Source organism: Bos indicus x Bos taurus, chromosome 7 (genome assembly GCF_003369695.1).
Source record: "Bos indicus x Bos taurus breed Angus x Brahman F1 hybrid chromosome 7, Bos_hybrid_MaternalHap_v2.0, whole genome shotgun sequence".
Lineage (NCBI taxonomy): Eukaryota > Metazoa > Chordata > Mammalia > Artiodactyla > Bovidae > Bos > Bos indicus x Bos taurus.
Genome location: NC_040082.1, coordinates 67,075,698 through 67,103,580, shown reverse-complemented (window position 1 = coordinate 67,103,580; position 27,883 = coordinate 67,075,698). Strand labels below are relative to the sequence as shown.

At 62.0% G+C, this 27,883-nt stretch overlaps 3 protein-coding genes across 11 annotated transcripts; all 3 read left to right on the top strand.

Moving 5' to 3' along the window:
• MIDN (midnolin) lies at nt 1–9,372 on the top strand. Of its 4 annotated transcripts, XM_027546612.1 has the most exons (10): nt 7–113; nt 205–332; nt 1,308–1,942; nt 2,968–3,055; nt 3,242–3,304; nt 5,301–5,429; nt 5,514–5,819; nt 5,999–6,146; nt 6,368–6,613; nt 7,282–9,372. In XM_027546612.1, exons 3-10 carry the CDS (start codon nt 1,710–1,712, stop codon nt 7,557–7,559), a joined length of 1,491 nt encoding a protein of 496 aa, XP_027402413.1. In that variant the 5' UTR covers nt 7–113; nt 205–332; nt 1,308–1,709; the 3' UTR covers nt 7,560–9,372. The 4 variants fall into 4 exon arrangements, with proteins under 4 accessions (XP_027402414.1, XP_027402411.1, XP_027402415.1 ...); XM_027546613.1 differs by lacking the exon at nt 205–332 and having other exon boundaries at nt 1–113; nt 6,002–6,146; XM_027546610.1 differs by lacking the exon at nt 205–332 and having other exon boundaries at nt 5–113.
• Nucleotides 9,373–18,476: 9,104 nt separating this feature from the next.
• Nucleotides 18,477–23,268, top strand: CIRBP (cold inducible RNA binding protein). 6 transcript variants are annotated; one of them, XM_027546606.1, is made up of 9 exons: nt 18,490–18,597; nt 19,689–19,797; nt 19,883–19,989; nt 20,083–20,221; nt 20,298–20,379; nt 20,464–20,531; nt 22,053–22,167; nt 22,769–22,902; nt 23,057–23,268. In XM_027546606.1, exons 2-9 carry the CDS (start codon nt 19,695–19,697, stop codon nt 23,251–23,253), a joined length of 945 nt encoding a protein of 314 aa, XP_027402407.1. In that variant the 5' UTR covers nt 18,490–18,597; nt 19,689–19,694; the 3' UTR covers nt 23,254–23,268. The 6 variants fall into 6 exon arrangements, 5 of the variants coding, with proteins under 5 accessions (XP_027402409.1, XP_027402407.1, XP_027402405.1 ...); XR_003511835.1 differs by lacking the exon at nt 22,053–22,167 and having other exon boundaries at nt 23,060–23,207; XM_027546604.1 differs by having other exon boundaries at nt 18,522–18,597; nt 19,689–19,989.
• Nucleotides 23,269–23,932: 664 nt separating this feature from the next.
• On the top strand, nt 23,933–27,100 carry C7H19orf24 (chromosome 7 C19orf24 homolog). The gene is made up of 3 exons (XM_027546609.1): nt 23,933–24,526; nt 25,824–25,940; nt 26,732–27,100. Coding segments are annotated over exons 1-3 (393 nt in total). The 5' UTR covers nt 23,933–24,251; the 3' UTR covers nt 26,733–27,100.
• The last annotated feature ends 783 nt before the right edge of the window (nt 27,101–27,883 follow it).

Sequence of the window (27,883 nt, the reverse complement as noted above, 5' to 3'; positions counted from 1 at the left end):
CGGATAAAGGCTCGGGGGCCGCCCGCTTAGCCCCAGACCGGCTCCGCCACCGCGTACTCGTCCCGGACGTGGGTACACTCAGGACAGTTGGGACCTCGGACGGGCCGCTCCCGGTGAGTGGGGGGCGGGACCTCACTGGCCGAAGAAGAGGGTTCTCACTCTAGGCTCTTAAGGGTGCCCTACTTTTCTTTGTTCTTTGAGCAGGCAGGGTTCAAGGTGTCTCCAACCCTGGGGAGCCCCTTGGGAACCGGAATGGGAAGGACTCGGCGCTGCCGGCAGAGCCCAGTCTGGACCTCTGCCCCCGCCCCGCCCCCGGGGCACTCCCACTCCCCGTGAGTGACCTTGAGTTAGTTTCCGTTCTGGCCTCTGTTTCCCCGACTGTGTAGCCCCAGTCTACTGACACAGAGGCTTAACGCTCTTAGGCTCCCTTAACGCCCGCAGCCCCGTCTGACTGCCCCCTACCCCGGGCTGCATCGGCGCCCCCTGCCCGGGTCTCTGGGCAGCGCTCCCGGGCGGGGCCGGCAGAGGGCGCGCCAGCGCTGCTGACTCACCGCAGCCCCGAGCGGCGCGCGCGGGCGCAGCCGGGGACGCCGCGTCACGTCACGGCTCGGGCGGGCGCGACTCGGGAAGCGGGCCCGGCCCGCGGGACGGGGGTGGGACGCGAGGTGGCACAGGCGCGGGAGGGGCCGTCCGGCAGCGGCCACGTCACCGGAGTGCAGGCCCCGCCCGCAGCTCCACCCCGTGCAGGGGCTTCAAACTTCTCGGGAAAGTGGGCGCCGCAGGCAGACCCTGCCGCGAGTCCTTCAGCGGGGACCCAGCCATGAGGCGCGGGGATCGCGTCCCGCTTCCGCTTGCAGCGGTTTCCCGGACGGGCACAGGGGGAGGCCCCGGCTTCCTACTCTTCCAGCTTTGGGCCGCCGCCTTATCCCACGGCAAACCACCCCAACCCGGGGTCCCGGGCCCCGAGCGCCCCGCCGCCCGCCCTTTGTTGAGGGTCCCGGCCTTATGAATGGCTGCGGCGGGGCGGGGCGGGGTGGGGGCGGGCCGGAGCGGCGCCGGCCCCGCCCCCGCCGCACTCCGCTTGGCCGCCGGGTCGGGGGCGGGGAGAGGGGCGGGCCCGCGCGGCCACGTGGGGCGGTGCCTCGGCGGCTCCCATTGGCCGGACCGCGCTGCCGACTGGGCTTTCGGCGCACGCTGATTGGTCGGCGCGGGCCGGCGGAGTAAGTAGTGAATGGGAGGGGGCGGCGGCCCCGCCCCTCGGAACGTTGATACATTATAACTTTTTTTTCTGTTACTTTCACCCCCAGATCCTCTGGCGGCGGCGGCGGCGACGGCTGTTGCTAAGGGAGGGGACGCGAGGGGAAGCACGGCCCGAGTAGCAGACATCCTTGAGCGTGGCTGGGTGAGCGGCGCCCCCTTCTCTGGGACCCTTCCCCGAGCCCGCCGCCCTGGAAAGGAGTTGGGAGTGTAGTCCCCACCTAGGAAGGCGCCCCGGCGAGCCGACGCGACCTCGGAGCTCCACTCGGATTTCTGATTCCTGATTCGCTTTCCACTCCTGGGAGCTTCTCCAAAGGGACGCTCGGTGCCCTCCGCTTCCAGGGACGCAGAGGAAACCAGTTTGGGATCTCTTCCCCCAACCCGCCCTGCCCGGAGGCGCGGCGAGAATTGGCGGCGCCCCGCGGACCCCAGCCCCTCAGCGCGGGCCGGGGATGGAGCCGCAGCCCGGCGGCGCCCGGAGCTGCCGGCGCGGGGCCCCCGGCGGCGCCTGCGAGCTGAGCCCGACGGCCGAGACGGCGCCCATGAGCCTGGCCATCCACAGCACGACAGGCACCCGCTACGAGCTGTCGGTGCCCCCCGACGAGACGGTGGAGGGGCTGCGCAAGCGGCTGTCCCAGCGCCTCAAAGTGCCCAAGGAGCGCCTGGCGCTGCTCCACAAAGACACGTAGGTACCGCGCGCCCCCAGCCCCCGCGCCGCCCCCTCGGGCCCCGGCCCCGGGGCGGGAACAAAGAGCGCGCCGCTCGGGGAAGGAAGGGGGCGGCCAGACGGGGTACGGGGGCGCGCCGCGCGCTCACGGGCGCCCTCTGCTCGGCCTGCGTGTCTCGGCCCCCTCCCCCGCCCGGGGTCGCTGCACAAAGGCGGTTGCGAGGGCGCCTCGGGTCGGGCTTAGGCGGCGTCCCCCACGGGAAGGCAGGAGGCCCGGAAGGAGTAGGGGTCCCAGCTGCGGGGGTGGGGGGCTCTGCGGGGGCCTCCTCTGCCTGCGACCCGCCGGCTTCCGCATCTGTTCAGCGGCCCCCTTTGCGTCTGGCTGTTTCACCCCCCACTCGCGTCTCTCTGCCCCCCTTTGTTCTCGCCACCGAGCGCTCTCCGCAGTCTACCCCTCCCCCCTGCCATTTAAATCGCCTCCAGGCCGGGGAGCCCTCCCTCCGCGGGCCTCCGGGGACACGCAATGTCCATCCCCAGCGGAGGGGCCCGGTGGGGGAGGGGAGGGTGGGGGAGGGTCTCCTTTGTCTGAGCGGCGGCGGCTTGCGCCTGGGAGGGAGGGAGGGAGGAGGGGAGCCCGCCCGGCAAAGCCCCGAAAGGCTAAGCGCTTGGCCCGCAGGGACAGCCCAGGCCCGGGTGGTTGAATTACAAGGGGGCGGCCCCGGGGTGGGGGGAGTGTGCCAAGGGGCGCGCTGTGCCTGGATGGTGAAAAAGTGCTTTGCTGAGGCGCAACTGGAGTGTCCCAGTCCAGAACTGGGGTTCCTTGGAATAAGGGGTTTGAACTGCCAGCATGGGACTCCCAGGGTCTGACCTCCACCCTCCACACAAACTCGGGGCCCTGGATCTGGAAACCAGGAAGGGGTGGGGGCGATGGACTCCTGTCTCTACCACATAAGCATAGCCCTCCCCCGCGGACTCTGCTTCCGAGTCCCTGCCTTGTCTCGGCGGCGGCATAGCCTCACCCTCTTCCTTCCTCCCCCCCTCAGCCGGCTCAGTTCGGGGAAGCTGCAGGAGTTCGGCGTGGGGGATGGCAGCAAGCTGACGCTCGTGCCCACCGTGGAGGCGGGCCTCATGGTAAATGGCTGGGGCAGCGAGCCCCGAAGCCCCGCGTTAGCAGGCAGCCCTCTCCCCTGCGAGCACACCCCCCAGCACTGACACGGAACCCCGTCCCTGCAGGGCTGCCCACCCCACCCCACCCCACCCCACTCCTCCTCAGGGCCCATCCTCAAGGTCTCCTCTTCTTCCTTCCTCTCTCTGTAGTCTCAGGCCTCCAGGCCAGAACAATCTGTGATGCAGGCCCTGGAGAGCTTGACAGAGACCCAGGTAAGATGCGCGCCAGCGCCCTCCCCACCCCTGGGGGCAACCAGTGGAGTGCCCGGCCACTCCGGAGAGCTTTGGGGTTGTTTGTGCTCCCAGGAGGCCTGTGGGAAGGGGAGGGGACGCGCCGCTCCGCCTTCGTGCCAGCTTGGCCTGGTCACCCAGCTTCCTCTTCCTCCTCCCCGCCCCCCCAGCACTCTCCACCTGACCTTGAGAGTCTTCTCTCCCACGGTGGCCTCCATGGGGGAGGGGGCCCAGCTTTCACAGGCCTGCCTGCGGGGTGACCTTGGCCCATGCTCTCACACCACTCCCACACACCCGGGCCTGCGTCCCCAGCCCCACCGGCTTTGTCGTGGAGCTCCCCCTGCCCAGACTGCGGTTTCCCCAGAGCAACATTTCTGATAGGAGGGTGGTTCTGGGTGACATTCCTTCCGCCTTCTGTGACCCCATTGTGAGGGGTGGGGAGTCACCCCTACTCCTCCTTCCTCTGGCCTTTGTTCTCTGCCCCAAAAGGGGGAGGGGGTGGGGGCGCCCAGCCCTGGGGCCAGCACAGCCCAGACAGGATGTTAGGAAAATATTTAGTAAGCGCGGGAGGGCGATGAGGAGGAAGGCTGGGGCTGGCCCACACAGGGTTCCCGGTTTTGTTGCAGCTTTTTTTTTTTTTTCCCTCCTTTCCTCATTTTTCTGGCAGTGGGGCCCTCCTCCCAGGAGGGTGACACAGGCCTCAGCTATCCGCCTGCTGCCAGGGTGGGGGTGGCAAGTCCTCGGCCTCCCTGGCTGGGCTGGCCCCCGGCCTCAGAACCTGCTCAGCGGCTTCCCTTCCTCCTGCCCCGAGGCCCTCGCCCCCTCCCCGGCGTGCTGCGTCCTGCCCTTGCCAGCCGGCTAGCACAGGGGAGGAGAAGGGGCCCTGGGAGCTGGGTGGTCCGCCACTGGGAGGGGCAGAGGAGTTGGGGGAGAGCCGGGAGCCAGCTGGGGTGTGCTTTCTGGGGCAGATGTGACCCGAGCTCCCTGCTCCTGGGGAGGGGGGCGGTGCTGTGGTTGGCAGGGGGCCCCTGGGGCGTGTTGGGTTCACATCCGCCCCAGGGTGCCTGCGTCAGGAGGGAGTCGGGGAGGCGCTGGGGCTGGGCGGAGTGACTGGGCTCCCAGCACTGCTTCCCTGCCTGGCACCAAGTCATGCCTGCCCCTTCGCCCTCCCCTGGGAGGAAGTTGCAGGGTGGAGTTGGGGGGGCAGCCACTCTTACAAAGCCACCCAGGCCCTTTCTGCAAAGGGCATATCTGGGGCTGGGGAGGGCACATGCAGAAGGGGCTGCGGGGAGTGGGGAGTGCACTTTGTCCGCCTCCTTTGCCTCCTCCCCATGGCCCCCAAAGTAGGGAAGGTTACACCAGCCGCTGCCAGCAGAGAGCAGGGAGGAGGAGGTGGTTCTGAGTCATCCCAGCCTGTGTCATTTCTCAGAAACCTCCACCCCCCCCACAATCCCGGCCCCTGGGGAGAGCGCAGTGCTGGCGGGCCCCCAAAGGAGGGGTCCAGTGCAGATGGGGGGATCTTACAGGCTCCTCACCTGCTCCAAAGGGGTTGCCAGGTTGGAGATTCATGTTTGCATGGGCTGTATTGAGGCCTTGGGGGACTAAGGCCACAGAGTGAATGGTCAGGGCCCCCCCACTGCCAGCAGAGGCAACGCCTCCCCCTCAGCCTCAGCCCCGCCCAGGACAGATAAATATTTATCTTGAGAAAGCAAAGGTTAGGACAAGAATTTGTCCAGGAATTCCACCCACTCGCTGTCCGAGTAGTAGCTTAGCTGGGAGGGGGCCTGAGCCTAGCCCCTGCAGTGTGCACAGGCAGAGAGAGGGTGAGGAGAGGTGTGAGCTGGGGGTTGTTTGAGAGCAGAGATGCCGTCTGGGCCCCGCCCCCTCTGGCTCGGTTTCCCCTTGAAAGAACCAAGTTGGCCAGGGTGGGCCAGGCCCCCGTCTTATCTGCCTCTGTCCCGCCTCTGTCCCCCCACAGCCCCCAGCGGCTCCCGACCTGGGCCGGGCTGGCGGAGGCGGCTTCCGGAAATACCGATTCATTTTATTTAAGCATCCGTGGCACCGACAGGGACCCCAGAACCCACAGAGGGGCGGCGAGAGGCCCCAGGTCACACAGCGTGGGGGGCCGGGCCGGGCCGGGCTGGGGACACTGCGGGCTGGGGCCCTAGGCTTGACGGGCCTCTCTCTGCAGGTCAGTGACTTCTTGTCAGGACGCTCGCCGCTGACCCTGGCGCTGCGTGTGGGGGACCACATGATGTTTGTCCAGTTGCAGCTCGCAGCCCAGCATGCCCCGCTGCAGCACCGCCACGTGCTGGCTGCTGCTGCTGCCGCCACCCGCGGGGACCCCAGCATGACCACCACCCCTGTGTCCTCTCCCTGCCGGCCAGTGTCCAGTGCTGCCCGTGTCCCCCCAGTGCCCACCAGCCCTGCCCCCGCATCTTCACCTGTCACAGCCGGCTCTTTCCGCTCCCATTCAGCCTCTACCACCTGCCCCGAGGTAAGTCTGGGGAAGGGTGCAGCGGGAGGACAGCAGACCCCCAGATATGTCTTCTGTATCCAGAATCCCATAGTTGTCCCCACAACCTGGTCTTGCATGGTATGGTGGGTGATATCCTGGCCCTGAACCCTAAGGGTTACCCTCACACCCCAAGCTCATGTGCCCTCCTTCCCCATCAGCAGATGGACTGTTCCCCCGCTGCCAGCACTGGTGCCAGCCCCACATCCCCGACTGGGAGCAGCCCCACCTCCCGCTCCCGCAAACCTGGCGCAGTCATCGAGAGCTTCGTGAACCACGCCCCGGGGGTCTTCTCAGGGACCTTCTCTGGTAGGTGTCAGAATGTCCCCATGAGCGGTAACACACACACTAGGCATGAGACGCTCCCCGGGGTGGCCACGTACATGCCTGGCTATACGGCCAGCCACAGGTCCACTAATGGGGGTGCAAGTGCCCAAGTCAGCCAGGGGTGCCCTATGTACACGTGGAACCCCGCACTGCCAAGGCCACACATCCACCACTGCAGTGTCCTCATCCGTGTCTCCCCACAGGCACACTGCACCCCAACTGCCAGGACAGCAGTGGGCGGCCGAGGCGGGACATCGGGACCATCCTGCAGATCCTCAATGACCTCCTAAGCGCCACACGGCACTACCAGGGCATGCCCCCATCACTCACACAGCTGCGTTGCCACGCCCAGTGCACCCCAGACCTCGGCCCCAAAACTACCTCCTGTGAGAAGCTGGCGGCCGCGGCCCCGGCCTCCCTGAGCCAGGCCCGCTTGTGCAAGCCCCCGGGTAAGTGTCCCCCTTGCATCCCCCCTCCATGGGTCTCTCAAGGCTCCTCTGTGTGCTTCTTCCAGCAGCTGAGCCCCCGGTGGTGGGGAGGGGGTCGCCAGCTGCAGCTCGCCCTGCTCTGTAGGCGCCTGTAGAGAAGGGAGTGTGTGTGTTGGGGCACACAGTGTCTTTGTGCCCTCCAGAGGGGGTTCCATCCACACTTCCTCCTCACCCCCCTCGGGCACCTTATCCAGATGGTGGGTGAAGCCACTGTGAATGGCCCAGTCAGCCTGAGGGAGGGAGGGGGTTAGCTTCTCCTCCTGCTCAAAGGCAGCTTGTGCCCCCCTGCCCCCACAAAACCTGGTTATTCCGGACACATTCTGAGTCCTTCGGAATTGTGAAGTGGGCCCCCGAGCCCAGGTCCTGAAGGGGAAACAGACACAGCCTGAGCAGCTAATGTTTATGACAGCTGAGTCACTAAGGGCTGTCTTGGGCCAGCCCTGCCCTCGTGGAGCTGACATCCCCAGTTGACGGAAAGTTCAGTAGATATTCTTGTCTGGCTCCCTCGTTGGAGAGAGTGTCTTGGGTTGGGCTTGATATCCAGGGGCAGCTACTGGGGGTCCTCACATTTGGTTGGGACTCTGGCCTCCAAGGGACCCTCAGGGTCATGCCCACTGCGTCCTCTGCAGGGGACCGGCTGCGGCAGACGGAGAACCGAGCCACCCGCTGTAAGGTGGAGCGCCTTCAGCTGCTGCTCCAGCAGAAACGGCTCCGCAGAAAGGCCCGGCGTGATGCCCGCGGTCCCTACCACTGGCCGCCCAGCCGCAAGGCCGGCCGCAGCGACAGCACTGGCAGTGGGGGAGGTGGCAGCCCCAGCGAGGCGGCCGGCTTGGGCCTTGACTTCGAGGACTCCGTCTGGAAGCCAGAAGTGAACCCCGACATCAAATCAGAGTTTGTGGTGGCCTAGGAACCCTGTCCCTCACCCCAGCCCTGGGTGGCCGCCAGCGTGGCCTCACACGGGAGGGCAGGCTGTCTGTCGGTGCAGCAAGAGGCTCCCCCCTCCCGGTTCCGTGTCCTTCTGGTGGTTTTTTTTTTTTTCTTTTTCTTTTTTAAAATTTCAATTCCTACCATGGTTTTCCGAACTGTCCATGGACTTGGGTTCCTGCCTCCTTGATTCGGCTCACACTCCCGCCCCTTCCTCCATTGCCTCATCCTTCTCCCGACCTGCACTGAGTCCCTCCCGCCCACCTTCCCAAGCTCCAAATATGTAGCAGTCTTTCCAGATGGTTGAGAGAGAGCGGAGACAAGGAAGCCGCCCCCCACTTCCGTTCTGCCGTCCTCCCCACTCCTTTCAGGTTTAAGTCAAAAACGTAGATGCCTCATTATGCACTTTACAGACAGGGGAGGGGGCCGCAGAGAGGAGAGCCCCCACCGCAAACCCTGGCTCTGAAACCACCGGGCGAGGAACCCCGCGGTCAGGTGCGCGTCAACCGCGACCAAGCCCATGACGGCCAAGGATTGCTTCTTTTCTTCCATGTTCGAACTCTTGTTCCTGATTTCCTTTTCCATGTACCTTTTTCCTGGAAAAGAAAAGAAAAGCCGTTTCAGGGGAGAGGCTGGCCAGAGCCTGCCTTGGGGTGCGGGCTGGGGTGTGGGACCCTTTCCTGCCAGGAAAGGAAAGAGGGGGGAGCCTGCCGCCAGCCTTCGCCGCCGTCCACGCACTGTGCGTTTTCTCCCACCCCACCCCGTTTTTCTGCGCTTGGGGTATTTATAGACTATTAATTTTCTGACTGAGCCAATAGTGGTTGGGAATCTCTTGAAAAATAGGGAGAGAAATGGCTGGGGAGAGGGGCGGGGATGATGCCCCACCCCCAGCCCTTCCTCCCCACCCAACCTGAGGGATCTGGGCCTGTGGACTGTGTCTGGGGGGCCCTTCGGCAGCCAGGAGGGGCGGGGGTGCTGAGCTGTGAAACCCCCGCTAGGGGCAAAGCTGTGTAGCATTAACCCCCCGTGGGGGGGGTTCGCTGCTGGTCTAATTTGGACCCCCCCCCACTCACGCCCCTGCCCCAGGGGCATCCCCAGGACAGAGGGGCAGACCTCCCCACTACTGGGGCCATTTCAATGGGGGTGGAGTTATTTTTTCATTCACTTATTTTTTACTGATAATGGAGACGTTTGGGCCCTGCCCCCCACCTGTCAGTCTTGTCCTGGCCCCGCCCCTCTGCTGCGCAACACTCCCCCCACCCTCTGCCTGCCCCTCCTTGTTAGAAGAACCCCAGGTCCTCACCCTACCCCAGGTTATGTGTTTAAAGTTAATGGTTTCAGATGTGAACATCTTGTGTTAACTGTAGCTCTGTACATTTTTTGTGGGGGGGTGGGGTGGGAGGGGGGGGGTCAGAGGGGAGGGGTCAAGGATTTTGTTTTTATTTTCATTTTTCAAAAAAAAAGAAAAAGGGGCGGGTTTGTTTTTGAAACGCTGTCTTGGATATCTATTTAATGTGTGTTCTGATGGTTATTTTTTTTTTTTTTTTTTAACGATTTTTAAATAACGTATGTGCCTCCGCTGGTCTGAGGGTGGAGGCCCCAGGCAGGAACTGTCCACCCTTTCTGCCCTTGGGAGGGCCCCTCCCCAGAAAGCATTACCCATCTTCGGGGAGGAGGGGTCGGGCTGTGGGGTGTCCCAGCACCTTGCGGGAGTTTCCTGTATGAAAACATGAAATTGGAAAAGAAGCCTACGCAAACACCGTGACTTCAAGGAATAAACAGAAAATGAAACACAAGTGTACGTCCGGCCTGCTCGCCTGGAGGGTAGAGTGGTTACTGAAGGGGTTCTGAGTATGAGAGAGGGTGGTCTTTCCCAGGAGGGCCACCAGGTCAGATGCTGGGGTAGCCCACCACCCCGGAGAGTGGAAGGGCTGCGGGGAGAGGGGTGCGTCCCATAACAGTTCCCACACCCCCTCCCCGCCCTGGGTTGAGGGTGGGCAGGAAGCTGTCTGGCAAGGGAGGGAGGGGCCGGCCACTTCCCGGTACCCAAGGCCGGAAGTCCTGCAGGGTGTGGGCACGGGGCTGCCCGAGGGCTGTGTGCCCTGGGTGGGGCCTCAGTTCTAAGTGGGCTGCAGGCGAGCCCAGAGACTCAGTCTCCAGGGAGACCTGGCCACACACGAGGCCACGGGTTCCCCAGGCACAGAAAGAGGGAAGTAGTTACATCCGCCCGCCCACGCAAAGGGGGGGGGGTGGGCAGCCTGAGGACCCCTGGCCCAAGCTCCACCCCTAGGGGGGTGGTGCCAGGCCTCCAGGACACCCATCGCGCCCAGAGTCCAGCCAGGGCCTAGGGCAGGTACTCAAGGCCCTTCAGTTTGGCTCCACCCTGACCCTTAATGGACTCCTTTCGGCTTGCCAGGCCTTGCATTCCAGCTCTCCCCAGCCCTGACCATTGCGATCAAGTTTCCAGGCCTTTGCTCGGGTTGTGCCCTACCCAGGAACACTCCCATCCCAGCTCCCCACCTCTGGCTGGGAACTTCCCTAGTCTGCGTCTTGCACCGCTGCCCACCTGGGGCTCCCTGAGGGCCGGGCCAGGTCAGGTGGCAAGTCCCACCTTCATCCACTTTGGGGTTGGACAGAGACACACCATAATATACTGAAGGTCGTTTTACATGTATTTCCTCACTTAGCACCGTCACCTAAGAGAATTAATTATCCTCCCACTTGGTAGATGAGAAAACCCAGGCTCAAAGAGAAATACCATTTGGTCCAGAGCACTGGCGGTGTTTGTTAAATTAGTGACCACCGTCCCTAGGCTCATTTCCTGTAGCCAAGACCCAGCCCTCCTAAGCCCCAGTTCCAGGAGCCCCACCCAGGGGGAAGGGAACAGGTGCAGTCCAGGAGTGTCCTGGGAGTACTTGCTAAGGCCCTTCTGCCCCTCCTGCTACCCAGTCACCCCCAAATCATTGCACAACCAGGCCGGGAAGGTAGTATGCCCGGATCCGCCTTATCCCTTCAGATCTTAAGGTCAAAAGCACAAACTTCCCCTCTGGTTCGGAGAACCACAAGGTGGAGGTGAGAATGGGACAGTTAAGGTCGAAAACCCTGCCCACGCAGCCGGACCCCCGGAGGTTAGGGCTGTGAACCAGATGGCCACTGCAGGGCTGGGTAGGGGATAAGGAAGGAGGGTGTAGATCAAAGCACCTGCTGAATCACAGGAGTTGTGTCTGCACGGTGCAGGGCGGGGGGCACTTGGTCCACTGCTGGGTACTCTTCAGGGCGCTGTCTGGTGCCTAGCCCTGGGGTCCGAGGGTCACAGCCCTACCCGGGAGTCCTAGAACCCCACCCCGGGTTGGGGCTGTGGCCCTTGGTCCCTTCCCGCTGTGCGGGCCTGAAACGCACACGCCTGAGAGGGGGGCGAGGACAGAGAGGTGCCCAGCCGAAGGGGTGCAGCGACCTGAGAGGCGGCGGGTCAGGCCACGTGGTCGTGGGCAGCACAGAAAGGTAAATTGAGGCCCAGTGTAGGCAGGGGCTGCGGAATCACAGGAGGCGGGGACGGCCCTGCACCAACCAACCCCTCCTCCCAGGGAGGAAAAAGTTGAATGGGAGGGGGCGGCCCCCGGAAGCCCGCAGGGATGGAAACGCGGCTTCCATGGCAACGCGCCGCGAACCGGGCCTGACGTCACTGTGAGGCGGGTGCCCCGCCCGCCCCCGTCCTAGCGCTGAGAGGCTCAGGCCCCGCCTACTCTTGGGACGCCTCATTGGCGGCCACCTCATCGCTGGTCTGCTCGCACCAATAGCCGCGCGGGATTGCTGCCCGGAGGCGGGACTGCGGCGTGGCCAGGCGGAGTGCGCAGGCGCGGAGCGGGGGCGTCCGCCCAACCTCCTCCCCCCCCCACCCCGCCCAACCTCCTTTTCCCACTGGCCGCACGTCCGCAATTTGGGGGCGGGAGGCGCGCCAAGGGGTCTGACTACCGATGCAGCTTTGAGACGGAAGAGGGGGCGTACCTGAGGGTGCCGCACGTGGACCCCCGCACGGGCGCGATCGCGTGCACCCGCCTTTCAAGGCCGGGCATTGTCTGTTGTCTCTTCCCCATGACCCTGTGTGCACGAGCTCCAGGCTAGGGGAGCGCAGGGCGGGGAGCGGGAGAAGGGCAGTTGGGCTGAGGCTCTGCCAAAAGAATAGGAGTTTGCCAACTACAGGAAAAGGGAAATGGTGCCCCTTGTTGGGAGCACGGCGTGCGCAGATGTCTGAAGACGTGAATGCGGGTGCATTTTGGAAACATCTGAAAGTCAGTTTGGGGGACCTAAAACAAAAGGCGACGGCAAGGACCCAACAGGAATGATTCCTCAAATCTGGCTTGGGGGCGATGAGATGGGGACCCCAAGGAGGAGGAGCAGGTGGAAGGAGCAGAGGCCGGAACATCCCAGGAGGTGTCTGGTCTGGACGCTCTGCTTAGACAAGCCTGGGAAGGGACAGATGAGGCATTGTCTGAAGGGGGCCTTTGGTTCACAGTGCGATGTCTTCAAGGGGGCTGCAGGGAGTTTGGAGGTTAGGGACCCAGGAGGGGTCATGGCGGCAGGAAGGCCTCGTCGCTGCCTGGCTATGCCTCAGTTTTGCTGTGACCAGTAGTCCACTCAGAGAAGGCAGCGATCAGTATAAACAGGGTGGCCTTTGCCAGGTCGGGATGATGTGACCCAAAACCTCTGGTCCGAGTTACCCCTGGGGCTAGCTGGGGCGGACAGAGAGCCCCAACACTTAGATGGGGGTTGGCACTGGACGTGTGGACAGGTGTGGCTGCCAAGGTGTGGAGTCCAGACAGAGGCCTGGATCCAGGTGCTGGCTCACAGATGGGCCGTGCTTCTGGGGTGATGAGGCAGCTGTAGGCGGGCAAGAGAAGGTCACTGGGGTCACGTCTTTTTGTTCAATGCCAGAGTCCCCTGCGCGTGGCCAAATGGGTAACTGGGGCTAGCTGCACGGTTTTGAAATGCCAAAGGACGCGGCATTGGGGTGGCTTGGGAGGAAGGCTGGGAGAAGCCAGGTCCCTGGGGAGGTGAGGGTGAGTGGTGCCCCGCTGGGGCCAGCGCCAGCACCCCCAGCACCGGGCGTGTGCCCCAGCACAGCCACCCCCGCCCAGGCCTGGCGGGAACGCCCTCCTCTCCAGGCACCTTGGGAATGGGAGTTGCCAAGCTACAGCCAAGGGTGCTAGGACTCAACTCAGGAGTCTCCCCTCCAGCCCCACCCACGGCCGCCCCCACCGGGCAGGGCAGAGGACAAGGAGCCTCCGGTGTCACTCGGGACGGGTGAGCCGCCCAGCTCGCAGGTGTGGGCGGGGCCGCTGTCACCTGGGGCCCTTTCCCGACTGGAGATGGCCCCCAGCCCTGCTGCCTCGTTTCCCCTCACCCACGTATGCCCCTCCCCCTCCTCCCTTTGAGTTCTCCTTTCCTGTGTCTTCCTGTTCCCCTTTCTTTCCGCCTTTCTTGGTTTCTAGGTCTGTCCGTATTTCTGTCGGAGTCACCATCTCTAGGCTGTCTCCCTCTATTTTCGTTCAGTCTCGGCCTTACCGGCTCCTCCTCCCGACCCCTCCCCCGCTTGTTCCCCCTCTTGGGGCCCCCTCCCTCACCCCCGGCATACATTCCAGCCTCCGCCCCCGCCTCGCCGCCCCTCTCTGGAGCCAGCTGCTGCAGTGGTGGGTTCTCGAGATGCTGCGGGTAGGCTTGAGCTGAAGTCAGAGGTCGGGAGCCGGCGGGGGCTGGAGAGGGCACCCCCTAACTCCTCTGGAATGTGGGCTGGTCCGGCCCCACGGGGTCGGGGGAAGGAGGTCGTGCGCCCGCAGGCGGAGACGGCTGGCTACATCTGCCCTGCGCATGGCCCACACCCCGAACGCTACCCACGGGCCTCGCAGAGAATCAACCCAACCCCGGACGCCCACGCAGGGCCCCTTACTGCCACCAGACCCAGACTAACCCGCCTCCCCGTCCCACACGCGCGCTGCACCCGCTCTGCAGTCCACGGAGAAGCTCATCTCGCCTGCAGCACAGGGACCCCCATACGCAACGCCCCCCACAGTCCCAAACCCGCCCCAACCTACACTTTTGGGTACCACAACCTCAGTCAACTGTGTGACCCTCAGAACCCGCTCTCACCCAGGGCCAAGACCTCCCTGACAAAAACCGCAGCATTGAAGGTCACATCAGGCAGCCCAAAATCAGACCCTCAGAGACGCTGCTCAGCGGAGGCAGCACTGAAAGCCGGGGCGCCCCAGCCACAGACACTGCCTACGCGCCCTTCCTCCTGCAGGCCCAGCAGAGCAAAGCGGCCACTGGGGTGGGCAGGTGCAGGAGCGTAGGTGCACCCTCAGAAAAAGTGGAGCTTCCTCCTGCACGGCGGACCATGCCCTGAGCAGCCTAAGACCCAGAGGAAGAAAAACGGCCCTAGGAGCCACTCCAGGGTGAGGCCTGGTTGCCTCGCTATGACCCGTGCTGACGCGGGGAAGTGCTGCTGTTGCACCCATTCTCAGCTGAAGCACCCCAGACGCTGCCTGCCCTCACAGCTGGGCACCCAGGCAGTCGCTGACCCTTGAAGGAGGGACAAGGATGGGCGGCAGGCAGGACAAGTCCTGTGGGCACCTGTGTCTCCCAGCTTGGGTGTGGGGGTGGGGATGTGGAGGCTGCTATGTACGTCTGCTTGGACACACAGGTCACAGAGGTGTCTTTCCTGAGCCCTTGGCAGCTGCCCCAGGAGGGCGGACTCTCTCCCTGGTTGCCACTCCCAATGTTGCCGTGGAAACTCAACAGCCCCAGTCAGGGGTCCTTTGGCCCCTCTGCCTGTCTGCAGTGAACCTGTATATAGGACCAAGGTCAAGGGAGTCGACTGGGCTTCAGTGGGACAACTCCTCCTGCCTCTGCAGTGGGGCTGTAGACCACACAGTCCTGTCCCAGTCTCAGAAACCTAGGGGGTTGCCTCCCCAGCATCCCTACCCAGGGAAGCTTTGGGGTTTCCATGAGCATGCAGTGGCTGCACCAGGCCTGCATTTCACACACACTTGATATATCTCATGCATGAATGCATGTATTGGTGTGGGCCTCCAGGTGTCCCCTGGGTCCCTTCACAGTCTGCCTGCAGTTGGTGGGGGTTGTAGTCACTAGCATGGTCCAGGAGCTGCCTGACCTTTGTATTCCTGGGACGAGGGACTGGGGCAGGAGCAGAAGAGAGGCAGCCATCACATTCCTGGGCCATGTGTCACAGGGAGCTCCACCCAGGTGCCCACCACGAACCCCTCCACCAGGAAGCCCCCTCCTAGGAACAGAAGGGAAACAGAAGCCAGGCTGCAGTCAGCTGACTCCTGTACTCATCATGGGCAGCCACCTGGGCTTCCTAGGGATCTCACATGTGCCCCCTACGCATGCAGGTGGGAAATGAGGGGCAGTTAACCTCTTCTTCCGGGCTTCTGGCCTTCTTCCTGTCACCCTCCTCTGCCCTAGAGGCCCTGGTTGCTGCTGACACAGCACACGGCTTGTGCCCACCCCAGGGTCATGAGTCAAGACACACCACCAGCCATGGGCACATATGATCTGGGAGTTTTGGTCCCCTGAGTCACGCACACCCAGCCCTTCTGGGCTGATTCCACATCCTGGTTTTGCACATACTTTGGGGTCCGTGCACAACCCCTGTTCTTGCACATAGAAAATGACCATGCAAACATGTTTCCATGTGTGCACACGCATGCACACACCTCCATGCCACTTTGTAAATACACATACACGTGAGTTCTGTGCACACACTTCCACACCTATGTGCACGGGCACACAGCGCCACTTTCATGCTCACACAGGCATGGTCCTCAGATCCTGTTTCTCCATCTCTGCACCCACGGGTCCCCTGCGCAGAGGCACACATGTGCACCACACCTGGCAACATACATTCATCCAGTCCCCACTTCTCCCTCCCTGGCTCTGGGCCCCGGGGATCTGGGCCAGGCTGGCGGGCTGGAGTTTCTGCCCGGACCGTCCCACTTCCGCGCCCCCGCCGGGCGGCCGCCAGCCAGGTGCACCGGCTCGGCCCCCGCCTGGTCGGCCGAGAGGGGGCGGTAATTACGCGGCCCCGGGGTCTCTCACTCTCCACGTGCCTTTCATTCCGGCCACGCCCGACCGGAGCCCAGACGCTCATTACCGCCTCCCGCCCGGTCATTAGCTGGGGTCGGGGGAGGACCCGGCGTCCGGCGGGCCCGACCCAGCGGGGAGGCCTGGGGGTTCGGTGCGGGAGTGCATCGGCCACGCCCCCGCCTTCGTGGCAACGCGAGTGGGTGAGGTGCCCTGCCCGGAGGAAGCCGGGTGGTCCTCGCCGGGCGCCTGTGGAGGGGCGTCTTGTGAGTACGTAGAAGTAGACCTTCGGCCTAATCCCCGTCCCGCCGGGTAGGCGGCAAGCCGCGCATCTCGGCCACGAATAGCAGCTTCGCCCCCGCCCAAGGCTATTTTAAGCCCCCTCTCCCCGACCACCCCAAGCGCTCGGGCGGAGAAGTGGGGGGGCCTGAGGGCGGGACGGGAACCCCACCCCCCAACGCCAGTGCTCCTGGCAGTCAGCTGGACAGCGAGGCGGGCCCGGGAGCCCCGGGCCAGGCTGACAACGAGGCCGCAGCGCCCCCTTGTGTCCTCGGCTAGAACGTGGAGCAGGGCCGAGGCAGGAAGGAAGGTGGTCCTAGCCCCCTGCGACCACCCTCCCCACCCCACCCTCCCCACCCCGCCGCTCACGGGGACAAACAGTCCTTGTAACACACTGAGTCACAGGGACACGCCGGCAACCAGGTACGGATACAGGAATCACACCTGAGACGCAAGCACACACTTCCCACACTGTGCCCGGGGCAGGCGCACCTGAGGACAGGTATCCACAGGTATAGGACCACACTGCGATGGTAACCCGGGACAGTCGTGGGTACTTACTCAGCCCTGTACCAAGCAACAGCCTCGTAGTTAGTACACGCTGAATAACTGCTGGTGGAAAAATGAATGAACCAAGGTACTTCATAAAACCAGGAGAAGGCAGATTAGGAACCACAGAAGAGTGGGGGCGGGGGGCAAAGAGTGATGAGGGTCCCCTGTGATTCCGTCGTCTAGGCTGGGGCCAGGAGCCACCGACCTGACTTTGCTTGGGGAGCAGATCAGAACGCCGGTGGAGGCGGGGATTACTCTCCGGCTGGGCATGCCCGGCCCTCCGGCCCCACCATGGGCGCGGCGGGAGGGGGAGCTGAGCGATGAGTCCCTCTGCTCCTTTTAATAACCGCCCTGCGTGAGTGGCTGACGCAGCAGCTCCTGATGCTGCTGCTGACAGTTGTATGGTGGGGGCTGTGGTGTGGGGGACGAGGTGCAGAGAGACGGCTGCCAGGAGTCATGAACTACTGCCTGAGCCTGGGAGGTGTCTCAGCGACCTTGTCACAGGAGACTGTCCATGCCTCCGTCCCTACTGCGTCAGCTAGACCAACCTGAGTGTGGGACCGAGTGTGGGGCTTAGGGAGGACTGGAGCTTGTCTAGTATGTGTGTGAGGTCTCTCTTCTCAGATTCCCTCTTTTTTTTTTTTTTTTAACCTCAATTTGAGGCAGATGGGATCCTAGTTCTCAGACCAGGGATTGAACCTGCACTCCTTGCATAAGAAGTGGGGAGTCCTAACCACTGGACCAGTAAGGAAGTCCCTCAAATCCCTCTAACTTTTAGCAGAATGTCTGCCTTTGAAGACCGTCTGGAGCCCAGGAGTATTACCAGAGGTCTGGGGAGGCAGAGGTCTGCACTAGCTTCTTGCACCCCATGGAAGAGTCCAGGGCCACAGAAGGTACTGTGAGCCAAGGCCTGGGCAGGGGAAAGGGATGACCTCAAGAGGAGAAAGTGGGAACAGCCTTGGGGGTGAATATCTCTGCAATAGCAGAGGTCTTGGGACCCCCAGACAGGATAAAGATTCATGGGGAGGAGCCAAGTGGCACGCCCCTGGCATAGGCAGTGAGTGGGTTCTAGGTGCAAAACAGTGTGCTTTGAGGAAAGGGGAGGGGGCTAGAGCACACAGTGAAGTTGGGGGCTGAGCTGAATGTTGGGGTGCAGTGCAGACTCCAGGGCTGGGCACAGAGCCCAGCTCTGTGCGTTTGAGAGCCCAAGTCAAGGTCAGCCTGCAATCTAGAGCTAGGATGCACAAAAATGTCTGGCCGGCTGACTGTAGGGTATGGGTGCCACCTACCAGACCTGGTGAAGTCAGGGTTGGGGTGGGAATTAGGTGTGGATGCAGTCTGGAATTTGTAAAGAAACAAACTTGGGAAGCTGGAAGAGAATACTGGGGTCGTGGAGAATACGGGGGTCCACATAAATGGAGTTTTCTCAGTGTTAGGGTTTGGGCGGGCTTGGGGGCTGACCACATGAAGTTGTGTATTCAGGAGAGTTGAGGTTCTAGGACTTCTGGGTTGTCCGTTAGGTTGGCAAGTTTATAAGGACTGATGCCAGGATTCAGATGAAGGTGGGGTGTCTGAGAACTGGATCCCGGCTGGTTCTGGGGACCTAAGTGAGGTTGGTTAGTCGGTAATTGCTGGAGCACCGCAAAACTAGGGGTTTCAGCCACCCCAAGAAGGTTCCCAGGAAATGCTCTGGCACCATCCGCCAGAGCCCCTTTGTTCTCCGCCACAGGCCAGGGGGCTGGCATGCGGAAGTAGGCCCGCTCCGCCCCGCCGCGAGCCTGCCCCGCCCCCCACTCACGGACTGGGGGGTGCGGACCCGGCGCGTCCCTGTGCACAGCGCCCACGCGCGGGAGGGGGCGGGACCGCCACAGGCCCGGCCCCCCAGCTCATGAATATGAGGCACAGCCACGGTCTCCAGGGCCTGGGATTGGCCGGTGCAGCGCGGGGAGGAGAGCTCAGGGGCGGGGCCTGGGAGCGAAGTATATAAGGCCAGGCGCACAGCGCCCCCCTCCTCACTCGCGCGTTAGGAGGCTCTGGTCGTTTTGCTCTCCTGTCTTCCCGCCTGCGCCAGGGACCTGCCCAACTCAGTGGTGAGGGCCCTGGCGGCACCGGCTCCACGGGCCCGGGGCGGCGGGCGGCCTGCGGCTAGATGGACGAGGCGGGGCGGCGGCGGCACGCCCTTGGGCGGGGGCGGTGCCAGGGCGGGCACCCCGTGGTGGGTGGAGGCGGGTGGAGTCCGCCCCGCCAGCGGCGAGGGGCAGCGTAGACTGGGTAGAGTCGTGGCCGGACGGCATTCCCTGTGGGCCAGGCCTGCCGCGAGCGTGACATCTCCGTAAAATGGCGGCCGCGAGCGCGAGACAGCGCCTATCGAAATGGCGGGAGCGCCGATACCCGGATGGTGTGGCGCAGGACGCGCGCGGGGGCGCATGCGCATGTTGGGCGTGGCCGGGCCAGGGCTCCTCCCCGCCTTCCTATTGGTGTTCTGCGAGGGCAACACAGCCCCGGTGCTAGCCACGGCTTAAGTTTGGGTCCTAGTTTCGCGGCTGCAGGTCGCCTTCTGGCCTGTTTCTGGCCCCTCAGCGGAAGCCTGTGTTCCATAAAGGGTCAATCTAAGCACCGCCCCACAATCCCGCCCTGCGTTGGCATCCCAGCGCAGAACCCCCCGCGCCCCCTGCCACTCCCTGCACAGTACCCTCCAGTGGACCGAGCACTTTGCCATGATGGTCTAGTTAGGACTTAATCCTCCGGTGTTTGCAAAGTGCGGAAGCCAGGCTGCACTCAGCCCGTGGCAATGGTGGTCGATGCCCTCTTTAAGGGTCCAGTGTTAAACCTCCTGTGAGGCTGTTAACTAGCCTGGAGTTTTGGGGCCCCATGGTCAAGTAGCACTGAGGAGCGAGGCAGAACCGTGGTGTGGACCCAGCTCTCGGAGCTCCGGGTTTTGACTGAGAGGGGTGGACTTGCCCCACGTACAGAGTAGAGGCAAGGGGCCCGAGTGATAAAGGAATTAAGGGCTTGTTTGAGATGAAGTACTGGGTGTGGGCTTGGGACGGTTAAAGGGCAGCAAAATAATTTCTCACGGTTTCCCCCATGAGCATATGTTACTTGTATAAAGTAAAATAGGGAGGGGTGAGTTTGGAAGCCCCTGCCCGACCTCAGAGTATTTCATTGGTGTTTGCCTCAGGCCACCATGGCATCAGATGAGGGCAAGCTTTTCGTCGGAGGGCTGAGTTTTGACACCAATGAGCAGTCACTGGAGCAGGTCTTCTCAAAGTATGGACAGATCTCTGAAGGTGAGACTGGTGCCAGAGGAGGTGGCTGAGCAGGGCTGCATACAGGGAGGGCGGGGTCCTGACCTCAGACCTCTCTACTGCACAGTGGTGGTCGTGAAAGACAGGGAGACCCAGCGATCCAGGGGCTTTGGGTTTGTCACCTTTGAAAACATCGACGATGCCAAGGACGCCATGATGGCTATGAATGGGAAGGTGAGGGGTGGCCACTTTGGGGTCCGGAGGGTCTGGGCTGCAGACCTAGGGCGGGAGGTACAGAGGCTTACCGTGTTCACTCTTGGTCTCCAGTCTGTGGATGGGCGGCAGATCCGGGTGGACCAGGCAGGCAAGTCATCTGATAACCGATCCCGTGGATACCGTGGTGGCTCTGCTGGAGGCCGGGGCTTCTTCCGTGGGGGCCGGGGCCGGGGCCGTGGTTTCTCCAGAGGTGAGTGCCACCTGTGGGGATGAGGTGGGGGGCATTGCTGCAGGAGCTCACACTTTTCCTTCTGTGCCCTCTGTAGGAGGTGGGGACCGTGGCTATGGGGGCAGCAGGTTCGAGTCCAGGAGCGGGGGCTATGGAGGCTCCAGAGACTACTACAGCAGGTGGGGGCAGCGGTCCTGCAGAGGGTGGGGGCTGGTGGAAACCCCCTGAGGTGCCCTTCATGCCCATCTATGTCCTTTGTGCAGCCGGAGTCAGGGTGGCGGGTACGACCGGAGCTCTGGCGGGTCCTACAGAGATAGCTACGACAGTTATGGTAAGTGGCGCTCCAAGGGCTGGTGGTGGGAGTTCAGTGCGCCTCAGTGCACTCTGCCAGCCTCGATCAGAGCTGGTTACTCTGCTGACCCTGTAAGGGACAAGATTGTCCTCTCATGTCTCGGTGCCAGCAGCCACTTCTGACCAAGGAGAAAAGGGAGATCCAGGGCTTCCGAGCAGAGTGGGCAGGCAGTGTCCGTGCGTGTGGGCCACGGCCACCCTCGGCTATGGGGGGGTTGGTTGCTCCTGAGGCTGCAGGGCTGGGCCCCGAGGGCCGGGCCAGGCGTGGACTGCTGCCTCTTGCCGTCTGCTTCTGCGCCTTTACACTGTGCCTGCTTCTTGTTCTCAGCTACACACAACGAGTAAAAATCCTTCCTGATCGAGATCGTCCTTCCAATGGCTGTGTGTTTAAGGACTTGGGGAGCGCCGCTGCATCGTTAGTGTGTAGTGACCACGCCTCCTTGTGCCCACTTCTGTAGTCTTGTTGGTTCTGATCTTGTCAAACACAGCCTGACTGCTTCTGACCCCCAAATGGCCTCACTGCTGCCCTTTGCTTTTTAAGGAAGTGCTTTCTGTTTTTAAGGGTTTTTAAATCGTTTGGAAACGCACTTCTGGTTTTACTTTTAACCTTTGTACCACTAGCCAAGAGATTTTTTAGAAAATAACTGGGGGTTATTTTGTTTTTGGTTGTGTTGCTATTTTCGTTTCTTTTCAGCGGGGTCAACCCCGTGAGGTTGCTCTTTTTTGAGGTTGAACGAACTCTGGATCCGCTCTCTTTGTCGGAAGCTGAGCAAGCTGTGGCTTTTTTCCAACTTGGTGTAACATTTCTGAGTGTAGCGTGGTCAGACTGTGCAGGAGGCAGTGGAGGTGCCCGGGCTGCCCGCCTGTCCTGGGCGACCCACAGTCCCCAAGAGGTTCTTGACAATGTGTGTTTATATTGTCCTTTTTTACTGGAAGTCATACACATATGCCATCACTGTTGTATTTGAAGTGGTTGAGGAATCCTTGTATGCCGTTTTCTTTGGCTTCACGAAGCTGATTAAAAGACTGTCTGAATGAACCTCGCTCTGAGCATCTCCCTTTGATCGCACCACACGCGTCCTGCTGCCAGCTTGAGGCAGGCAGAGTAGAGCAGAGCTGGCAGCTAGAGGACTAGGGCTGCCATCCTGCCTGCAGCTCCCAGGGCTAGAGGAGGAAGGTAGAGCCAGTGATGCTGGCTGGGCCCCTGTGACCACTGACTGCCCCCACCCAGTTAGGCGAGCAGGTGGGTGATGGGAGTGGGCTCTCGGACTGCAGGACAGCCCCGGGATTCTTCTGGCCGTGGCAGCTGGAGGGCTCGATGGGCGGGCAGCCTAGCAGGGACAGTGGACATGGGGGCGCCCAACGCTGACCCTGAGCCCCTTAATCTAGAATCAGGCCAGAGAGCGAGCGGATGCAGACAGTGTCCCTGGGTGACCACAGACTGACTGGCTCATTAGCTAGCTCTGCTGTTGCTTTACAAGTTCTGAGCATTCTCTGCTAGCCTATGGAAGCTGCAGCCCCTCGGAGGACAGAAGTGTTGTGCGCCCAACAGAACCCTCTGAGACGCAAGCCGCTCCCTGGGCTAGCTCATATGTGGAGATAGTCCTGTCACCGAGGTAACTCCTTTTGCTCGTCCGCATTCCTCTTCTCTCGGGCGCTCATATGGAAGCCATATTACCCGGGGAATGTTCCTTTGACTTTTTGTTTTTCTATTTTTTTTCCTTTTTTTTTTTTTTAAATAAAAACAAGGTGGAACCAAAGGCAGGCCCCGGCCATTTGCCCTTCCCCACCTGCAGCCAGGTGAGCAGCCTGGGCAGTTGAGTTTCACCAGTAGGTTCCACCCGCTAGTAGGATTGGAGACCACCAAACGCCCTGCCTTTTGGAATTTTTTGTTCATCAATTGACTGTCTTTTCCAGACCTCTTTAAGTCACACTCCTAACTAGTTCTCTATGGTGTCTGCTGCTGCCATGACATTTTTCCCAGAGCTTGTGCCGTTTTCTAAGCAGCTCCGTCCCAAATAGGTGGCTGGCTCTGCTTAAGAGTGGAAGGTAGCCTGGCCCACCTGAAAGGCTCAGGCCTGCCCATGGTGGGGCCTCAGGTTGGCCCCGATGACTAGCTTGAGACCCTCCCAGGAGCTGTGGATTGTTCTGGGGGGAGGCAGGGAGGGGAGCTCAGCTCTGCCAGGGGTAAGGGCTAACATTCGTTTGCTTTGGCAGGTTGAATGGAAGTCAGTGTGACCCGGAGGAAGTGTGGCCTGAGAACAGTGTTGACCTGGGGTCCCTGTCCCAGGAGGGACTCTACCCAGGATCGAGCCAGAGGCACGGATGCCTGCCCTCGCGGCCCGTCGCCTGTAAGTGCTTCCCGGGGCGGGAGGCATGTGGCCCTTTGGCCCAGGCCCTTGCAGTGGGTTCTCCCCTCCTGGCAGCGTGATCCACTGGGGACAGCATCTTCACTTCTTGCCGGAGTAGCCCTTGTGCTCCCCCCAATCCCTCCTGTCTTTCCAGCAGATGTTTTACTGGCAAGGTTGGGGCACGGGGTTCAAGGTGCTCCAGGAGGACAGGCCTGTGGTGCTGGCATGGCGGTGTGTCCTCACCGGCGATGTGACAAGAAAGCGTGGAAGTCACGTTTGAATAAAGGGATGGTGTGTCCACCCACAAATCTTGAGTCTTGTTTGGGGTGTGGTGTGGAGGGCGGACACTGATCCTGCAGGGGTGGTCCAGATGGAAGGGGCGGGGAGGAGAGTCCACTGGAGAAAACCCTTTTCGGCCTCTGTTCTGGGCATGAGCTGGAATCAAACCAGGAAGACCAGCTTGGCAGCTCATTGCCTTCTTGGGCAGTTCTCCTGGGACTGTTCTCTCAGGGTCTGAGAGGGTGTGGCAAGCCTGAGCAGAGGAGGAGGTAGTCCCTGGGGCCCCCCATCCCAGGGGGAAGGCACCTCTCCCAGAGCCCAGGCTGAGGTCTTGGCAGTGACCGTGGACATCTTCATCTTTGCAGCCCATGGGGCTGGCCTTGCTCCCAAGCTGCTTGCTTTCTGCCCCAGTCCTGGGGTACAGAACCTTAGGGTTGAGCCCTGGTTCCACTGCCTCGGGTTCTGGGCTGGTTATGTCAACTCTGAGCAGGGTGTGGCCCTGTGAGGTCCAGGTCACTGGCTTAACCCCCTCTTCTCCCACGGGATGTGTTTGGTCTCTTCTGGTCCCCCCGCCCCCAAAGGCAGGATGTGCAGGTTCGGGGCCTGGATGTCTCCTCCACGGGAGAATCAGGCCCAGTGTGCTACTGCGCAGGTGTCACCGTAGCCCAGGGTGAGTTGGGTGGGGACGCAAGTGTTCCCAGGGCCCAGGTGGGAGGGAGGCCCGCCGGGTTCGGTCGCACCTGCCTCCGCATCAAAGTCCCTGACATTGGTGGGTGTTCCCGATAACCCGTCCCCGGCGTGGTGGGCGGGGCGGCCGCGGTGCTCACGCTCCTGTCGGGGTACAGGACTGAGGCTCTGAGCTCTCGGGGGCAGGCTGAGCGAGGACCCGGCGAGCTCGGGACGCGGGAAAACTTAGGGGCCCAGATGAAGTGAGGTGCACGGCCGGGGGCGTGGCTAGGCGTTTCCGGCTACGAGGCCAGCCCCTGAATCCCATTGGCTGACACTGCCCCGCGCCATTGAATGACAGCCCCTAAGAGGGGGCGGGGCGCAACTAGCGTTTCCGCCGGGCCATGGGGCCGCGCTTGCTACCGCCGCGGCTCCTGCTGCTGTCGGCGCTCTTGCTGCCGCCACTGCTGTACGGAGCCGAGGATACGCCCCCGTCACCACAGGCCACGTTGTCGCCGCCGCCGCCCGTCGTGACGAACGGGAGCCAGCCGGGTGCACCGCACAACAACACACACCTGTGGCCACTGGGCTCGCCGGGCTCGCCGCTGCTGCGCTCTCTCTACGTGGTCACGGGCCTCATCGTCCTGGCCGCGCTCTACTTCCTCATCCGGGCATTCAGGTGCGTCAGGCCCACGCCGCCGCCGCCCGGGCGCAGCCAATCCTCGCGCGCCTCGCGCCCCCACGTGCTTAGGCTCCTGAAGCCTAGTGCGCCAGCGTCACGTGGGTGGGTGCGGTAAGAAAATCACGTGATGCACTATTATTTTTCTGAGTTTGGGTGCTGCTGCTAGTTTTCTAGAGGGAGCCACGGAGGCGGGAGGTTGTGGGTTGTGTAGGGCACCGGGAGTCTCCGGAACACTAAGCGGCTCCGCCAGCCTGGCGACGAGCGTTGCGGCCACCAATCCAATTTGCGTCTGCGAGCTGGGGCTGGCCGCAACGTTCGCTGTGGTTGACGTTCACAGCCCGGCCGGTGCCAGACCGGAGCCTGCCCCTGCTCTTTGCTGCTCCTGTTCAGTCCAGGGCTGGCCATGATTATCAGTGTCTAGGTTCTGCCCTTGCTCCCCCAAGAGTTGAGGACCTTTTTGCTTTTCCCGCCTACAATACGGGAGACCTGGTTTCGATCCCTGAGTTGGGAAGATCCCCTGGAGAAGGGAAAGGCAACCCACTCCAGTATTCTTGCCTGGAGAATCCCTTGGACAGAGGAGCCTGGCAGGCTACAGTCCATGGGGTCGCAAAGAGTCAGACACACTGAAGCGACTTCACTTTCTTTCACTTTGGTTTTCCCGAGGCATACCCCCTGCCTGGTGCAGGCCCTTTGCCCCCTCCTCGGGCCCCTGATCTCCGCATTTGGCTTCCTCTCTGGGGTTGATCTCCAGAGAGCCTGTGTCCCACAGAGTTGACCATGTTCAGGCGCTCTCAACGGGCATTTTCTGTCTTCCTCGAACACTGCTGTGGGTGCACAACGCTTGTCTCCATGTCAGTGCACGCTGTATCCATCGTAGAGGCCTCATATAGAGACCTCGCGGTTTTCCTGGTGGTGGTCAGGAGCCAGAGCTTCTGTCTGAGACAGCTCTCCACTTGATGTTTCTGGCAAACCCTAATACTTTCTCTGAGACTCAGTCTTCTTATATGTATAGTGGGATAACAACATCCCCCCCACCCCGCCCCCACCAAGGGTCCTAGCTCCGGGGCCTGCCAAGGGAGATGTCCATCCACCTTTTGTTATTGACATAAGAGCAATTGATAATCGTTGTGACCATTGTGAGAAGAAATGCAATTAGGCCGGGAAAGTACACTGCAAGGCTTTGGGAATCATGGAGAGGAGGATTATGGGAAAAGGTGGGAAGCTGGACAGGGGGTCAGCAGCTTCACGGAGAGGTCGTGAGAGAGTCACTGAGTGAGCCTGGGCCTGCTTTCAGATTGAAAAAGCCACAGCGGAGGAGATACGGGCTCCTGGCCAACACCGAGGACCCCACCGAGATGACCTCGATGGACAGTGACGAGGAGACAGTCTTTGAGACAAGGAACCTGAGATGGTAGGGTAGCACTCTACACACTTTCAGGGGCTCCTTGGGTGGGTGGAGGGTGGGATCAGCAGGAAGAGAGTCAGGTGGACCACCTGTGCCTGTGCTCAGTGTAGTCAGCACCCAGCAGCAGGGGTGGGCCTGGAGTGAGCACTGCTTTGCCGTCACAGGCTGCGTGGCCTCATCTGAGGCCCCTGTCTCACCGTTTCAGTTTCCCATTTCTTTAACATGGGAACCAGCTGCATGGCTGGAGTAGGTGAGCACTTCCTCTGTGCCTGACACTGAAGGCCAAGATCAGTGTCAGAGATAGAGGATGCCTGCCAGGTGCTACCAAAGCTGGGGGATGGGTCTGAGACTGCCTCTCCACCGCCCAGCCCTAGGAAGAGTGTCCCAGGCACAGGGAGCAGCAGAGACAGAAAGGGGGCTGACAACTGAGGTGACCCAGGGGCTCTGGGCTCAGGGCCAGCGGCCGCCTGAGCGGGATTGATGGCCCCTTTAACCCCAGCATGTTGCGGGCTCAGTCCCCGAAGCTTGGAGACCGTAGGACAATTCTGACTTTCCGGCCCCCCTCCCACACATAGAGGGAGGCGTGGGTATGGTCGCGAATCCCTCTGGTGTCTGCATTTTCTGGCTAGGGCACCTACTCCCTTTCCTCCCAGGTCTGGAGTCGGCAAGGCCTGCAGGCTGGGGGCGGGGGCTGGGATGTTAGAGGGCTCAGCACTCAGCCTCAAACACAGCTGAATGGGGGCAGAGCGGGGTGGGCTTACCCACATTTCTCACCACCTTCTACCCCTCCTTTCCAGATGTTTGGTTCAGGAAGGCAGCATTTCCAGTGGCCCTGGGGGAAGGACGAAAGGCAGGGGCCCTCCCAGTGCTTGGAACACCCCGCCTGGACCAGAGAGCATGTGTGGGCCCTCCCGGCCCACTGGAAGCCAACTCAGCCCTCCCTGCAGACAGGGCTGCCCAGGTTACCGGGTGGAAGCCAGAGGGGCACTGGCAGCCCTATGCAGGACTCTGAGGCCCCTGGCCATGATGTGACTTATACCAGTCACCCTCCCTGGTGGGAATGCGGCAGCCCCAGGCTGAGGCCTGGAAGGTGGGCAGGCTGGGTGTCCTGTCTGGGGGCACCGTTCCTCTGGGGCGGGGACAATAAAGGCAGCAGTGCTTTTGTAGCCGGTACCCAACTCCACAGCGGGCCAGACCCAGTGCCCCTGGCTCACGGGTGGGGCAGGGGGCAGCAGATCTGGGTCCATGTCAGCCTGTTCTCCCACCTGTGACCATCTGGATCATCCCTAACTGTTTAGAGGGTCCCATGCAGAATCCCACAAAGGAGGGGGAAAGATGGAGGAGACCTGCCCCCACCTGCCTGGAAGAAGACCCTGCCACTAGTTATCTCTAGGCTTAGTAAAGGAGAACTCCTATTCGTCCACCAAACTGCTTAAGGGCTCCCCTTCCAGGCCAGCTTCAGCCCAGGGCCCCTCAAGGGCAGTGTCCTCTGCTTCACCACACACTACTACTCCAGGGCCATTTCTCACAGAGCCCCAGGCTGCAGCATCCAGGTCTGGAGCCAGCCAAGGCTCCCCGTGCCTACTCTGCCTCTCTATTTTCAGCCTCCAGTGAAATCACTGGTGAACTTGATCCCCCATCCCAGGCAATCTGTGCTGGCACTCAGGCCTCTGTCCTGGCCTCCCGAGTCCCACGGAGACACTTGAATTCCACAGCGTGTGGCTCAGTGCCCATCCTGGCCACCTCAGTCCCATATTTGGATCTTGAACCCCTTTCAGGCATCTGAGTCCCATCAGGGCAACTGATCCCCATTCTGGGCACCTGAACCCCTTAGGGGTACCTCAGTCCCCATCCTGACCATCTGGGATTCATCCTGGCACCTGATCTCATGGGGGTGTTTCAGTCCCCATCTTGGCCATCTGAGGCCCATACTGGTCACCTGAGTCCCA